This window comes from Chelon labrosus (assembly GCF_963514085.1).
Source record: "Chelon labrosus genome assembly, chromosome: 21".
In the NCBI taxonomy this organism is placed as follows: domain Eukaryota; kingdom Metazoa; phylum Chordata; class Actinopteri; order Mugiliformes; family Mugilidae; genus Chelon; species Chelon labrosus.
The window spans coordinates 16,821,712-16,838,920 of NC_140354.1; the positions used below are offsets into that span (position 1 = coordinate 16,821,712).

General features: G+C 43.5%; 1 protein-coding gene across 1 annotated transcript in view; it reads right to left on the reverse strand.

The window, feature by feature from the left end:
- The window catches only part of hdac5 (histone deacetylase 5), a 54,778-nt gene that overhangs the window by 16,833 nt on the left and 20,736 nt on the right, over nt 1–17,209 (reverse strand). Inside the window, exons 3-15 of the mRNA XM_084571306.1 lie at nt 11,173–11,259; nt 9,643–9,890; nt 9,408–9,552; nt 9,172–9,277; nt 7,052–7,185; nt 5,057–5,188; nt 3,520–3,629; nt 2,232–2,348; nt 1,859–1,970; nt 895–1,005; nt 617–810; nt 412–530; nt 121–316 (exon numbers count right to left, since the gene is read on the reverse strand). Of these exons, the coding sequence (XP_084427432.1) occupies nt 121–316; nt 412–530; nt 617–810; nt 895–1,005; nt 1,859–1,970; nt 2,232–2,348; nt 3,520–3,629; nt 5,057–5,188; nt 7,052–7,185; nt 9,172–9,277; nt 9,408–9,552; nt 9,643–9,890; nt 11,173–11,259 (1,811 nt within the window). The remainder of the gene's footprint in view (nt 1–120; nt 317–411; nt 531–616; nt 811–894; nt 1,006–1,858; nt 1,971–2,231; nt 2,349–3,519; nt 3,630–5,056; nt 5,189–7,051; nt 7,186–9,171; nt 9,278–9,407; nt 9,553–9,642; nt 9,891–11,172; nt 11,260–17,209) is intronic.

A 17,209-nucleotide genomic window follows, 5' to 3' on the forward strand; every position in this document is an offset into this window, starting at 1 on the left:
AGATCTGTTTTTTGGGCTGATTTGGTTTGCAGTCACGCTGGACGTTTATATTAATTTGTTAGTTTAAGTTGATTATTTAACCCTTTATGGACCCTGAGACTTGTACAGCAGCACACAAACCTGCGTATAGCTCCCCTTGTCCTCGTCGTCGCCCTCCCGTAGCTGAATGATGTCTTCGTCCTCTTCCTCTTCATCCAGTTCGCTCTCAGTGCTCTCCCCTTTGATGTGCATGCTGCCGAACTCGTCCTCGCCCTTCACGTGCACACTGAGCCGCTCAGATGAGGGCGTGCTGTCGTCTGAGCCCTCCTTCTGAAGCCTGATTGGATGAAATTAGAGGGCGCATTTAAAAAAAAACCTTTATACACAACATAGATACGGATTAAGATCGTCTGTTTGTGAGAAACGCCGCACCTGTGAAGGCCCGCCCCAACGTCGTCCTCCTGCATGTCGTTGGTCTCTGTTAGCTCCTCCTCTGTCTCCTCTGGGTGAGTGGGCGGTGGCCGAGGAAGCTCTCCCCCCTTCGACAGCATCTAAAAACATTAAAAAAGTATGTTAGCATGTGGATATGTGTGACCGTCTGTGTGTGTGTGTGGTGTGTGGTTGGGAACGCGTGTACCTTGTAGTGTTTCTCCAGGAAGTGCTGGTGTTGCTGTTGGACCACCAGCTGCTGAAGGGCCTGGGGCGACTGGGGCAAAGGTGCACTCTGGGTACGGGCCAGCGGCCGATGGCGAGGCAGCTTGTTGACCGCCCGCATGCCACCAGAGACGCCTCTCTCCGCCGTAACCAGTGGCGACTGACTGTACATGGGGACTGAGCAAGAAGAAACACAGTAAGCAGGATGATACGATGCCATGGATTACAGCGTTCTTCTGCATGTGTGGGTGTTTGAACCACCTAGCATAGCAGTCTGTTGTCTGGCCTGCTCCAGCAGTAGTACATGTTGCAATAACGAGGAATGGGCTGAATGAGAGCTGGGGGGTGGAGTCTCCACGTCATGGCCCACGCCTGAAAAGAAACATTTCATACATCACTAAACCCAGATAGAAGCAGTTCTCTTATTTATTTTCCCTGTATTACATAAAAATTATGCTGTTTTTCATAAATATTTAAACGTTGGCTAGCTTTTCCCATGTTTTTGGATCCAAACAATTAACAAGGATAGGCAACTGTGCAATGTTTGCGATGGACTACTGTCCACTGACAGTCTCAGATTGTTATTTTATGTCGGACAACATTCAGTTGAATTAAATTTTGTTCATAAAGCGTCAATAACGATATACAAATTGTCTCAAGGCGCTTTACAGAACCTGAAGACTCTTTAGTATTAGTTACAGTGCAAATAAAGTACTCTGTAGTATTAGTTACAGTGCAAATAAAGTACTCTGTAGTATTAGTCATAGCCTAAATAAAGTACTCTGTAGTATTAGTTATAGCCTAAATAAAGTACTCTGTAGTATTAGTTACAGCCCAAATAAAGTACTCTGTAGTATTAGTAATAGCGCAAATAAAGTACTCTGTAGTATTAGTTATAGCCTAAATAAAGTACTCTGTAGTATTAGTTATAGCCTAAATAAAGTACTCTGTAGTATTAGTTATAGCCCAAATAAAGTACTCTGTAGTATTAGTTATAGCCTAAATAAAGTACTCTGTAGTATTAGTTATAGCCTAAATAAAGTACTCAGTAGTATTAGTTATAGCCCAAATAAAGCACTCTGTAGTATTAGTTATAGTGCAAATAAAGTACGCAGAACGCAGGATTACACAGAGCACAGTATAAAGTAGTTAACATTTGCACTTAATTAATAATTCTTTCACACAATAATTAACAAATAATTACCTTTACTGAGGTTAAGCTTACCTGCAGGTAGGGAGGACGTGGAGAGAAACTTCCCCGTTAGAGCGCCGCCCCCTCGCAGCGACTGGATAGCTTGTCGTTCGGCTTCTTGTTGGCTGGACAGCTTCTGGGGGGGCTATAAAAGGAGCACTGCAGCTCAGTCATAGCACAGACGAGTATAAATAACTAGCAAATAAAAGTGTGTGGCAATAACAGGTCACGTGACATCCTCAGTGCAAGTGTTGGGCACTCAATATATGTATATACTTTGTCCTCTGTAAATAAAGTTGAATTGAAACACAGCATCACAAGAGTGAGGACTGTGCTTTGCAAAAGTTGTCGTTGTGTGCGCTTATATGTGCGTGTTTAGCTGAATACGTGTGCTCTGCTGACCCACCGTGATGTGTGTGTTGGCGGGGAGGCCTAGAGAGATGTTCGGCAGGGACGGCGAGGTGTAGAGACTCAGAGGACTCAATGTACCATCAGCCCCCAGCGTCTGATGCAGAGATCTCAGCTGCAGACAGACAAACAGGCAGAGTTCATTCAGTACCTGAGAGGGTATCATTCACATCGGACGTTGTTCTTGATGAGGTAAAAGGATAACCAGAACATATCGGGATAAATGGTTTCTGTGCAGCAAAACAAATAATAATAAACTTCGCCCATGTTTCCCATTAATTGCCTGGAATAGGGCAGCCAGAAACAGTCACTATAGTCTCATAACAAACCGGAAAATGTTTTCCGCGTCTCAAATAATAAGGTTGTGTTTTTGCCCCACTGTCTCTCTCTCTCAAAAGTCCACCCTGATAAATGATTGTGTTCCATCCTCTGGGATAGTTAGATCTTGAGAAAAAAAAAAGAGTCAAACTGATAGTCTTAATAACTTTCAAACAAAAAAATATCCCGAATTTTTAATCTATGTTGTTGTGAACGTTCTCAATGCTGCCCCATTAACATTTGAGACAAACTGAAGTTAACTTTTTTGGACTTACAGTATAGGGCAAACCTTGCTAAGATCAATACTAAGAAATATCAATAAATATCAATAAATATCAATAAATGAATATCAACTGCAACTGATAAATTTTTCATTTTGCTAAACTCTGCGGTGTGCCCCAGGGATCTATTTTAGGACATTTTGAATTTTCATAATGTCTGTAATTATTTCTCCTTAAAACTGAGCAAAACACATATAACCTTCTGTTTACTTAACACTACAAAGAAACACAATGGAAACAGACCATAAATACAGAGAGCACAAATACAAAAACTCTTGCTGCACGGGACACGATAGACATGAGTCAAGAAACTCGTCGTATCCTCTAATCATTTAGTCTTCACCATTAATTCCCATTGACTGAGCATTTCCGTTCCCGTCTTTAACTTTCAAACAGTCCCATTCAAAATTGTTTTAATTGAGACATTTGCAATTATTCATCCGTTTATTTGGTTTTGACTGTATTTTTAATTTTACTGTAAAACACTCAGCTGAAAAAAAAAAAACAGACATGACATAACAATGACCTGCAGGGGGCGAACTCGAGCTGTGTGCTCATTCTACCGGAGGTGAACGGATGACTGTGAGAATAAAACCAGCCCACGCGGGTCAATGGGTATAATTTATTTTAACCTCAGTTTGTGGGACTCTGTGGGATTTGTGTGTGTGTGTGTTTGTGTGTGTCTACCTCTGTCTGTATGTTGGGGACTGATCCTGTGTTGCCATTGGCGATAGCACTATTGGAGCTGTTGGGACTGCTGGGACCCGATCCTGGTGCACTGTTACAGAGAGAGGAAACTGGTGGAGAGACACAGAAAAACATTTTTTTTTTTAAGGTTAGGACATGAATGTGTTGTCAAACAAGTTATTCAGACTGAGTTTGTGTACTATACACCTGAGTTTTTCGTTTGCACGGTTTCCCATACAACGCTAATACTATGGCGGCTCACCAGGGTCTAATTTACTCTGCCCATGGTCTCATAACGAATTGGAAATTGCTTGTGTTGCGTTCCGGCTATTGCTCCCGAAATCATCTCTCCCCATTAGTTAGATAATCTCTCCCTCCCTCCCCTCCCCTCCCTAAAGCCAACCCCCTACAGAACCCTCCCCTCCACATAAATACCAGTCGCTCACCTGCCACGGAGATTTATTAGCTGATACAGGGTTCCCACTCCTGACCTGAAATTATTTTCCAGGACTTTTCCAGGACATTTTCAGCTGCTACAGAGACAAGTTATCATGTCATACACTAATACATTCCCCTGTCCCGCTCATTCTTTGGAATGATATTAGCGACACTGGCACTTTTCAACTTACCGTAGTCCCGAATTTTGTCTCTAGGCGCGGGGTCTGAAAAGTCGCTAAAGCCAGAAATTCTCTGCTAAAGCTAGCGACAAAATCACTGCGCTGGCTAGAAGCAGAGAAGCTCCGTGCCGTATGTTGCCCAGAAGACATGCATGCGCATAACTTTTAACCCGTTTGCATTCAGTCAGAAGGCAGGGGAAGGATAAATATTTTTCCAGGATAACTTAATAATTTCCAGGACATTTGACCTTTTTTCTCTTCCATATGTTTTCCATGACTGGAAAATTGGTCAATCATTTTCCAGGTTTTCCAGGTTTTCCAGGACGCGTGGGAACCCTGTGATACTTTATTTAATCTTACATACATTTGTTTATAGAATAGTTAACTTTTTTGGACGTACAGTTTAGGGCAAACCTTGCTAAGACCAATACTAAGGCTAACATGAAATACTAACCTAAATCCATATCAACTGCAACTGATACATTTTTCATTTTTGCTAAACTCTGTGGTGTTCCCCAGGGATCTATTTTAGGACATTATGAATTTTCATAATGTCTGTAATTATTTCTCCTTAAAAGATTTATTCGCCGATACTTAACCTTACATACATTTGTTTATAGAATACCACATATTATTATCTTATGTTTAGTATTTCTGTATATGAACTGCTAATCCTATATTATTACAGTAATTTGGAGGCAGTTCATATAGTTTCTAAATAGTTTTTAAGAGTTGAGATAGCATCACAGCAGATATTTAGGGACTTTTATTAAGACAGCAGAATTTACAATAATAATTTACATGCCCCACCCCCCTCTTTCCCAGGAACCTGCCAGGGTCTCACAAAATCTTGTGGGAAACACCGATTTTTTTACTTTCAAAATCAAAACGGGGATTTCCATGCGTGAGTGTGTGTTCACCTGATATCTCTATGGCTCTCTTCTTAAAGGTGCTGATTACGGTGCCGTCCTTCCTGCGCAGGAGCGGAGAGCTCCGCCTCTCTGCGACCTTCTGCTTCAACCGTGAGCGCACCTTCAAGTTGGGCTCCGAGACTGGACGAGAGACCCAAAGGAAACAGAATCAGAACTGAGCTCATCTCTGAGCCAAAAAACATAATGAATTACCCGTAACTCTACTGAATTAAAGTCAATTTTAATTATGCTCTCCTGTGTGTACTTTGGATCTTGTAATTTTGAGTTAAGGATTGTGTCATTTTCTATCTTGCGTTACATGTTTCAGTGGAGGTGCAGTGTTTGGTTTGGTAGCGTACTTCATAGGGGTATTTTAAGGTGCCTGGTGATTTGCCAACAGCAGACTATCAGGGCGGACACAGGAGCGCGGGCCGTCGGCTAATCCCACATTACATTTTGGCCGGCTGCGCATTTTGGCTGGCTGGTTTGATTGCTGAATGAGCGGCTGCCGAAGGTGCATAAGTACTTTTCGGTGTACGATTCAAGGTGAAGAGGGAAGGAGCAGGATGAAGGGGAAGCAGCCAGGTTTTTAATGGTTCCAGCTGCCCAAACAGTACGTGTGGATCCAGGGAAAATTGGGATGTTTTGTCAACGCTTGCCCCCGTGGCATCGGGGCAGCCAATGAGTGAGAGATCTGACCGAGAGAGACTTGACATCCTAGAAATGGGGATAATTAATAAAAATACGAAACTACAGACGTAAAGTCTAATGCGAATGTCGAAGTAATTAAAAAAGCTGAAGAAGATCTCTGTTGGTGATCCCATTTCAAAATAGAAGTCTATGTTTCAAATACAGCGTAATTCACCCAGTGAACTTCAAGTAACCCAACTGCCCCCATCTTGGCTGTGTCGGGCTGCCTTGATTAGATCCGTTTACCTAGAGAGAATTCATGATATCCAGTAGCCGTGTTTTGTCTAGCTAGCAAGCTATATGTCAACAATTTATTCCAACAGACTTATTACACGCTTAGCTTGTTAGGCGTGGCATTATCTTGCTAATTGGGTAAGCCTAAGGCGGTTACCACAGTGAGATGACTAATGGAACATAATACCGCCAATCACAGGGGGCGGGGCTTATAATGTGTACTGCAACCAGCCACCTGGGGGCGATCAAGAGTTTCATTTTCTTCGTGCTGCATCCTTCATCTGTATACAGGCTACCACCGGGTACTATGCATGTCAGTTTTAACTTCCATTCTTATCATCAGGCATAACATTATGACCACCTTCCTAATATTGTGTAGGTCTCCCTTGTGCCTCCAAAACAGTTGTGACTCATCAGACAATGGATATATAGGCCTTTTGAGGGTGTCGTTAGTGGGTCCTATGGGTTGACGGGCGGGGCCTCTATGGATCATCCCACAGATACTTAATCAGTTTGGGATCTAGTGAATTTGGAGACCAGGTCAACATCTTAAGTTGTTCTTCATGTTTTTTGAGTTGTTCCTAAACCGTTTTTTGTGTGTTTGTCTGTGTCAGGCTGCATCCTGCTGAGTGTCATTGCCATAGGGTGGGGGTGCCTGGTCTGGTCTGGTCTAGGTGGGTGCTACATGTCTAAGTAACATCCACACGAATGAATGTCAGGTCCAAAGGTTTCCCAGCCTAACACTGTATTGTCACAAGATGGTCACTGTTGTTTACTTCTCCTGTCAGTGGTCATAATGTTGTGGCTGATCAGTGTATGGGCTAAACTAAAAAGAGGACGGAGCTTAGAAAGAGCAGGACCCGGTCTGTTCTTCAATGGTAAAAGTTTTAAATGGTGTCAGAGGTATTTCAAAAAATGTGTGTGTGTGTTATTGGGCTACCTATTCCCTGATGAGTCAGACTGAGTCACCAAGCAGGTGCACACACACACACACACATCATTCAGCCACAAAAACACAGATATCAACCACACAAGTCGCTGCCTTCACATCCTCATCTGCCTCGGTCTTTGCCCCCCTACCCGTCTTGCGCAGCGGGAAGTCGTCTTTGCCCTCGTAGTTCCCCAGCAGAGGGGGCAGTTTATAGGAAGGAGGCGTCCCTGGGGTGTTGCTCTGCGGAGGAGAGCTCTGATCCATGGAGGTGTGCTGGGCTCCCCTGCAGACACAAACAGACACGGCATGTTAGCCGAAACCCTTTTCATAACAACCAGTCATTTCCCTTCAGCGTTCTCAGTATAGTTCTACCTCATTTAGTCATTTCCCACATTTCCTAGAAAGCCTTTCCTGTTATTTCCCCGAGTATGGAAACATTTGCTCTATGCCTCTTCCTCCATTCGGACAAATGCTTTTTGAAGCTACAACCTTTTCTTTTTCCATTTCAGGCGGGGAACGTTTTGCATTCACGTATTCATTGGAGCGACGGCTTCTCGTCATACAAGCACAGGCATCTGGTATGTGTTACAGGGATGTGTTAGAAGTGTCAAAGCAATATTACTAAAACAGACTCAGGTGTTTATCCGTCAGATCAATATGAGAAACTGCTGTCACGTTCACATAGCAGGGCTCGTTGGTTGACAATACATGAGAGACAACACACTGAGAAGAGCGAATTTAGCTTGTTTTTACTTGCACGAGGCAAGTAAAACACTTTTTTTTTTCGCAGCAAGAGAGGTTTGTGTAAGGACAAGCGATTGCAGCAGTAATAAATCAAACTCTGATTGCTGTCACAGTGCCTCATTAAGATAACGCACGACTAACGTGTCCTGAGCGCGAGCGCGGGCCTGAACCTTTATTTTGAACAAACGCAGACTCCTGGATGTCATCTGCTTAACTGCAATGAAGAACAGCTCAAGTTAATTATAGATATTAGCTTCTTTTTTTCTTCTTTTAAATTGCAGTGGAAAGGAACTATAATAAGAGACAACTAGAATTACAGCCTGTGTGCCTCCACCGACAATCCAAGTTGCCGTTTGCATCCCCGTCTGTCCGCAAACATCACGTAGTGACGACTTTGGACGTGTTTTCACAACATTACGACATCGCGGTGAAGTTGTTTTCCGACCTTTCGGATATGAAAATGTCATTAGGTAAAATGTAATCGGTTTGCGTCGCGTACTTTTACAAGGAACTTTACTGACGTTCTTCTCTGATCTCACACGTGCCCTAGGATATCACGTAAGATTCTCATGGATTGTTTTAATATCTGTGTACTGCAGCGTGCTAACGTTAGACCATAGGGTTACATACTCCGCGAGAAGTTTGTTCTTGCAGCTTGTTCTCGACACATCAACCGGGCAGAACTTTGTTCTTGTGTGGTGTCCAACAACTGTTCTGTGATTGGTCAGAAACTGGAAGTGGGCGTGGCTACTCTGTGATACACTGCCATACTGCTAATTTTGCAATATGACAGTAAAAATGACTGGCCGACATTCGAAAAAAGAAAAGAAAGCAGTGCAGAAGAAAGAAGTAAGAAAAGTGCGTCTTGTCGTCTCATCTCCCACAATGCTTAGCGTGTGTGACGTATACTGCAGTGGGAGGGGCCTATGAGGACTTTCGGCATTTGAGTTTCTCAATGCATAGCGTGTGTGACGTATACTGCAGTGGGAGGGGCCTATGAGGACTTTCAGCATTTGAGTTTCTCCTGAAGTATAAATGACCTGGCCAGAACAAAATTTTTTCTTGTTCTTGCAGCCCAAGTCTGAGAACAAATTTCTCGCTTCTCGTGGTGTATGTAACAAGCTTTTACTGCGTGATCCGTCAGCTGCTCGGATTTCAAATAATAATTTTAAATTTATTTCTAATAAGCCCTTATAACCCCTTAATAGTGGATCATTAAACACATCACATTACCAAATAATCTGGGCTGGATTTCTTTGCTGATTCTCTGCATAAATCGAACTGAAACACTTGAAGGCATTTTATCTTGCATTCGACCACTCAGATCTAATCACTTCATCCCCGAGTTCAAGCGAGTTCTGTCCTTAGTTAGTCTCACGGTTAAGTCAGGATGCTAAACACACACCATGCGAGGCCTTGCAGTTCTGGTTAAACAGAAACAACTGTCAAAGAGGAAAATTTGCAGCACAGGACGCGTAACACAAACAGCATCACAAAAATAGGTCTGCTCTGTAGCAATTCTTACCAGCACTTTGGGGAGAAGGAATGGTTCAGTCCGCCGGGACCAGGCTCTTTCTTACTGAGAAGGAACTCCTGCAGCTTCAGCTTCACCTCTGTGCTGGCAATGGCACCTCCAAAAAAAACACACACAAACACAGACAGCAATAAAGACACTTGGTTGTCTTTCCGCCAACGGCTTGTAGATGCAGTGCAAACAGGTGCATAGCATGGTAGGAAGTGGTAGCGGCAAGTATGACCTACTCTCTTTGCCTTTCTCCTTGTTCCTCAGCAGTAGTAGTTGTTGCTCTAGTCGCTGTTTCTCTTGTTCTTCGTGTCTCTGCTGCTCCAGTTTCCTCTTCTGCTCCAGCTCCTGCTGCCGTTTAGCTGCCAGCAGCTCTTGTTGTTGCTAACGAACACACGCATATACACAGGTTACCGGATAACTCCCGGGACAAAAGGTAAACCAACAAGGTTGCACGGTTGTCATTTATCCTACCTTTAAATGTTCCTGCAGCTGGACTTCGTGTTGTCTGGTTAGCACTTCGTGTTTTTTCTGAAACTCTGCAAACAGTAGCTGCTTCTGGAGTTCCTGCTGCTGTTTGAGCAGCACGAGTTCCTGCTGGAGCTGCTGCTCTCGCAGGGCCGTGTCCACCCCTGCACCCCCGGACAGAGACCCCACCCTGGGTTCTGTTCGCAGGTCCACTGGACCACCACCTCCTCCAGGGCCTTCTCCTGGGCCTCCACCTAGATACAAAAACTACTTTACTCATTTTGAAAACACAGCAAATTTAGTTCCTTGGGCTGCGTATTAAAAGGGAACTACTGTTTTTTACAACCTGGACCTTATTTCTGGCATAAAATACGATCTTTTACTCACCCATATAACTTTTGTGTAATTTGTAGTCGTTCGGGAGATAATTAGATCTGCGTATATCCATATAGTGGGAGTGATTGGGGCACCGAAACGCAGCCTCTAAATAACACATTATCTGGCGCGAAACTCGTTCATTTCACCTGATATTTTGTTATGCTACGCTAGTGCTATTCCCCGTTGAGTCCGGAGTTACCCGTTATCATCACTCGGGGTCTGTAGATTGACCGCCATGCTTCGTCCACAACCTCAGAATCGGAAAAATATTCAGCAATGTTGCAAAAAACTAGCAGTAGCAAATTACAGGTAAACAAGCCGACCGTTGCGGGTGCGCGCACGGCGCTCAGAGACGACATCATCCAGGTCAGAAGACATCATCCGGGGTCTGTAGATTGATGATGATAACAGCTAACTCCAGACTCAACAGGGAATAGCACTAGCGTACAGTAACAAAATATTGGTGAAATGAACGAGTTTCCGGAAGATAATGCGTTATTTAGAGGCTGTGTTTCGGTGCCCCATTCACTCCCACTATATGGATATACGCAGATCAAAATATCTCTCGAAGGAATACAAATTACACAGAGTTATATGGGTGAGTGCGCGCAGCGCTCAGCTATGACATCATCCAAGTCAGAAGACATCATCCGGGTCAGAGGTTAGTAAGTCAAAGGGCAATAGCACTAGCGTACGATTACAAAGTCATGGTGAAATGAACGAGTTTCGCGGCAGATAATGCGTTATTGGAAGTGGGCGTGGTTAATGCGGAAAAGCGGAAAAGCTAGTTGCCGCTCCATGAGCTTCCAGATGCTAATATTCGCAGTGTGACCGCTAATCTCTCCTGGGTGGAGATCGACATACTGTGTGCGGGTGCATGCCAAATGAACGGTGTGATCGAAACGACTAACATCCTAAAATAATAATCCCGCATCTCCCACAATGCTTAGCGCATGCTTAGGAGTTTCTTGTGAAGTACAAATGACCTGGCTAGAACGAACTTTGTTCTTGTTCTTGCCTACCTCGAGATCAAGAACAAATTTCTCGCTTCGGGCGGAGTATGTAACAAGCTTTAGGAAGCATTGCACCCCTCTTTTAGACACATGGACCCCCCTCCCCCCACCTCCATCAAGGACTCCTGGAGGACTCCCTACTCACCACCTTCTCCGCCTCCTCCCCTCTGCTCGCTTGCTGTTCCTACAGGGCTCTGCATACCTGATGGGAGGCTGCTCTTCACCTCCACTACTGCAGCAGAGAGAGAGAAAGAGAGAGAGAGAAAGAAAAATGAATGACTGATTATTAGTCTGAAAAGTGTTGTCAGGGACACATAGGATTATTATTACGTCACTCATTGCGCGCACACACACACAGTCAGATTACATTTGGTTTGGCTGAACCGTGATAATGTTGTAAGAAAGTGAGGGACACAGTGTCCTACCGCTTAAAAATAGCCGCAAGGCTAGCATTAGCCTAGCGCTGGATAGACTTGTGTTGTTACCTCGGCTTTGGTCTAGCCTATATTCAGCAAAGGCTAAAGGCTAAAGGACATTCCAGACTATGTTAGCATATGCTGCACATATTAATAGAGACAGTTTATTATAGAAGGCAGCTGCTATTCATAGCAGCATGGCAGAAATAAAAACAAGGAACAACTTGTGAACTCTTTCATGACATGTGTTTCCCTCCCGTCTCCTCAATCAGTGACAACCACACCGCCTTGTTCTGCTCTCAGGCCGGTCAGTGTGACAGGTTAATATAGATTTCCTGCTCCAGGTAGCGGAGTGGCAGTGGCTGACATTTCACCTTGTGACATGACACGCATACACAGATGAGGCATATCATTATGACCACCTTCCTAATATTGTGTCGGTCTCCCTTGTTGTCTCCAAAACAGTTGTGACTCATCAGGGAATCGACATGGGCCTTTTTCAGGGTGTCCTGTGGAGCGATTTGGGTCCTATGGGTTGAGGGGATCATCCCACAGATACTTGATCAGTTTGGGATCTAGTGAATTTGGAGGCCAGGTCAACACCTTGTGCTGTTCTTCATGTTTTTTTTTTTAGTTGTTCCTAAAGCGTTTTTTTCAATGGAGAGTCCACAGTCGTTTACTCACCATATAGTGGGAGTGACTGGGGCACCGAAACTCAGCCTCTAAATAACGCATTATCTGCCGCGAAACTCATTCATTTCACCAATATTTTGTTATGATACGCTAGTGCTATTCCCCATTGAGTCTGGAGTTAGCTGTTATCATCATATCATATCATCATAGGTCAATCTACAGACCCTGGATGATGTCTTCTGACCTGGATGATGTCGTCTCTGAGCGCCGTGCGCACCCGCGACGGTCGGCTTGTTTACCTGTAATTTGCTACTGTTATGGTTCGTCCACAACCTCAGAATCTGAAAAATATTCAGACATGTTGCAAAAAAAATACCAGCACTAATGCACGATAACAAAATATCGGTGAAATGAACGAGTTTTGCGGCAGATAATGCATTATTTAGAGGCTGCGTTTCGGTGCCCCAGTCGCTCCCACTATATGGATATACACAGATCTAAATATCTCCCGAAGGAATACAAATTAAACAAAAGTTATATGGGTGAGTAAACGACCGTATTTTATGCCAGAAATGAGGTCCAGGTTGGAAAAAACAGTTGTTCACCTTTAACAGGCATTTTGAGAATAATTATACGACTAGTAAAGATGTTTTTATCAGTTTATTTTGAACTAAAAAGCACTCCCCTTTTTTTTTTTTTTTTTAGTCTGGCTGACTGCATCATCATGCGCTCTTCGTGTACGTGGTAATGTACATGTTCAGCACTCGGATCGGAAGTTTCCAATCAGCTTAGCTGCTCTCTTAGCAGTGCTTTAAGAGCTAACAGGTTAACACGTTGCCTGACAGACAAGAGGCAGATACGAGAGAGAGAGAGAGAGTGAGACAGAGAGAGAGGGAGCTCCCTGCATCCCATTTCCATCAGGAGCTGTCAGAGTGTCCTTGAAGAGAGCAGTGACCCTTATCTGCCACGGTCCTGTGGCAGCTACGCTCTCCTAGCCTAGGATGACGTCGGCTATGTGATCAGACTTTTTTTTTTTTTCCTTCCAGAAAACGTCACACACTGCAACATGCTGAGACGTCAGGATATTTCCTGTCTGCTGGCCAAGAAGGAAATTCAATTAGGACTTAACTACCTTGTAGTCTGACCTTTGACCTTTGCAAGGTGCTTTGGACGGTCATCTCCTACTCTTTGGCACACCCTTTCTGTTTCTGTACCCCACGTGGGTACTAAGCTAATTAAACGTCAACATGCACAATAAGACAAAGCCTGTTAGCTACATCCTGGAGGATTGTGACTAGTTTGGAGTCGGACGCCGACACAGATAAAGAGAAACGGAGTAAACTGCATTGCCTTACTCGGTTAAATCCACAGTTAATGCTGAAGTTTGCAGGATTTTGTCAAGCATTTACTTTAGAAAAAGTTGCCCCAAAACTGAGGGCTGCGGATAAACAAGGTTATGTGTGTGTGTGTCAGAGTGTGTGGTCTTGTTTTTATTAAGTTGTGGGGGTAAACTCTTCGTGGAATGCAAACGTCGTGAGGCCTTCTGGCTTTCTAAGGGGTGAAAACCTACTAGGGTTAGGGTTTAGGCTTTGGCACGTAGGTGAGATGGTTGGGGTTCGGGGTTAGGGGATGCATTATATCAATGGAGAGTCCTCACAAAGATAGAAACGCAAGTGTGTGTGTGTGAGTGTGCACCCACTCACATCTAAATTACCTAAACAAATATTCTGGCATTTCAGTGTGACGCACGTGTCTCCCCTTCCACTACAACACACATACTGTCTGTGTGCATGTGTGTGCATGTGTGTGCGTGCATGTGCATGTCTGTGCATGTTTGTGTGTGTCTACGTGAGAGACTGGTCTGTGTGTGTGTGTGTGTGTGTGTACAACCGTCCGTTTGGCAAGAGAGCAGCATTCCACAGCAGCCAGCGTCTGACGTCAAACTGAAGACATTTATAGTCTGGTAAACACACACACTAACGTACGGTTGGACACAGAGGCGGGGTCGGGGCAACATTTCAGTCAATCATATCGGTTTCTAACGGACTGCAGCTCGCTGCCGTTACACACAGTAATTCATCAGCGGGGCGGACGCAGTTGAGAAAAAAAAAAAAAAAAAGACTGAAAGACAGACTGTGCATCCAGTTTGTCCGGATTGTCTGTGAATCCAGATAGAGACGAACACAGACCGGTGATTGTAGCTTGGCTCTGATATGACTCACACTAAGGCTGCACTGACGCAGCCAAGCTTTTTCATATCTGCTAATCACTGATTAAAAACTTGGAGTAACCATTTGGCCAATATTATGTCAGAAAGTAGTGAAAAGGAGTTAATAACAATTAGTCTGGGTCTGATCCAGGCATTTAATACTTCCTCTTCGTCTTTGCCTAGAGTAAAAACTGCGCTAAAAAAGCACAAAAAAGACTACAACTTCTTCTATTTTAGTGGCTGTTGGCTAGCGTCAAGGCTGCCAAAAATCTGAGTAAAAGAAGAAGAACCAAAACAGCAATTTGTAAATTATGCAATGTTAATGTTTCACAAAGTGGTAGTAGGAGATCGTCATTCAATACTACCAACCTGATTCACCACCGAACGACGTGAAACTGAAATGATAACAAACAATGAACGCTGCGTTTGGAAAAAGAAAGTAAAAAAGTTTACTCAAGGTGGCATCAAGGAGAAAAAATTCTACAGAGGGTTATATGGGGTTTATGCTTCTACATCAATCTGACACCATAGCTAGCTAACGCCATAGCCTGATGCACACGTCCCCCAGAAATTCAATGGCGACACAGAGCTGACTAGTCCGCTTGGTAGTAGCGTGTTTCCGCTTTAGTATTTCCAGCTGCTTCTCCCACTCCGCAATGCTTGAATTGATTGTTTTGGATCGATAGATAGATACAAACATTTGTACAACTCGTCTTTGGCAAAATTTCGGCAAAAGTTTCAGTCGCCATTGTTGAAATTCACTTTCAGTCACTAGCAGGAAGTAGAAACAAAAATTGACCCAAATGGCAAAAAAGACACAGTGCCGAATAGCACACGGGTGGCGTTGTCACAGCAAGCCAGATGGACGAGCGCACAAAAATAAATGGCTAGCACCGGCATAGGCAACGTACGTAGGTTACTGCGTCTTAGTCTCGCAAAGTCATAAACTGCGCTTTAGGGAGTTAAACCGGAACGTCGATAATAACAAATGACGCTAGCAAATTGACTGTCTTAATATATATAAAGAATATTAGCTTATGAGAATGGGAGACACATTTAAACTAACTGTTAAAAAATATTGCAGTTTATTGCATTAGCTAAAATTTGGTGCCTGCAGTCTCATTTCAGTCAATACCTGAAATTGGTGGCCAAGGCTCAAATTGGTTCGTAACAATTTTAATAATCATAATCAAGTAGCCGCTCAAAGAAAACATCACTGATTGCTTCTCTTCAAAAGTAATTGTAATTTTCAATTAAAAAATGAAAAACAATTGCTATTTTCCAAAAAGACATTGAACCTGGGATGGCACAGGTAAAATATTATCCAACGCCTTCAGACTAGAGCAGGGGTGTCAAACAATATTAGCATCTGGAAGCTCGCTGAGTGGCCGCTGGCATTTTGGCTTTTCCACATTAACCACGCCCACTTTCAATTTCTGACCAATCACAGAATAGTTGGACGCCACACGAGAAAAGCGTTGGGACCGGTTGATGTGTCGAGAACAAGCGGCAAGAACTCCCAAACGAGGGTGTGACGGAAAATTACGTCATTTCGTTCTTGATGCGAGAACAAGAACAAAGAACAAGAACAAACTTCTCGGAGAAGTTGTTGCAGACGTAATGCAACACTGAGAACTAAACAGCAGATGGCTACAATGTGCGGAAATTGCACTTTTCTTATGAATGACGTTCATAAAATGAAAGGATGGTTCATTAAATGTAAACATTTTCATAATGTACTAAAACAAAGGGAAACATTTGTCGTTATTTGTAGGTTATAATGCTTTTGTGTTACCTTTGTATGTGGCCCCTGAGCTAAAATGAGTTTGACACCACTGCTCTACAGCTTCTTAAAAAAAACATCAACACGGGCGAAAACAACAACAACACAACAATATGCACGAGTCTCAGCTCCTAGAGAGTTTCCCACTGGTGAAGTAAAGACTCTTTTTCGGTTCACACCACTGGAATGCGTCAATTCTTCACCACAATTCACCAACTGGGAATTTCCCCCCCGGCACGTGGCCGCTATAAAGCTCCCAATATGTAGAGTCAAAGATGCTATGCTAAATGTTGACCAGGATGTGCCACTGCTAATAACTATGAGAAAAAACAGGGATATGTAGTTTGTGGACTAATGTGGATGACATTTCACTCTTTGCTTCTTTTTCCTGGCGCTCCTGTTTGCTGCTGCCGCTGCTGCTACTGTTGCTGCTAGGAGGTATTTCTGGAAACCAATATTCGTCTTTTCTTTTCTCTCTCTTTATCTCCCTCCCTCCCTCTCTCTCTCTCACTCTCCCTGTCTTGTTCGTTCTGCATTGCTAAAAGAAAATAGGCACCATGACGTCAGCCCTGCAAAACACTCTAAAAAAAGCCAGGAGACAGGGAGACAGAGAGGGAGAGAGAGAAGACAGAGCATTGGGGGGAGAGGGAGGTAAAAATAGTATAATGGCTGTGTGTACTTCAGACAAATTAGAAGCTAAGAGAAAAAGAGAAAGAGAGAGAAAAAGAAAGAAAGAGGAGTCACATGTGTGGCGTTTCTATAGAGATTCATGAGGGGGGTCTAAGTATTATGGGCTAGCAGACTGTAGGTCATCCATTGTGGATGTTGTGTTACAGCAGGCTTAATGAATTTAACAACATCTGGTTGGAAACAATTACCCAGCACGCATACACGGTTTTAAAACTGCGCTAATCCATATTTTCAAATTTAAAACGAGTCCCTCGGCTCTTTAAACTTTTCTTTTTTCATGATGTTGTTTTTGTTTTTTCAACCCCCAGCTTTAATGTTGTGGTTCAGGTCTCCACACTCTCATCAGCCTTTTCCGTCAACAGCAGGGAGCAGTTATTTATTTTTTTTTTTTTTGCATAAAAGCTCTCATTATCAACCCGTTCAGCAGATAGACGAGCTTAGCAACCAATAC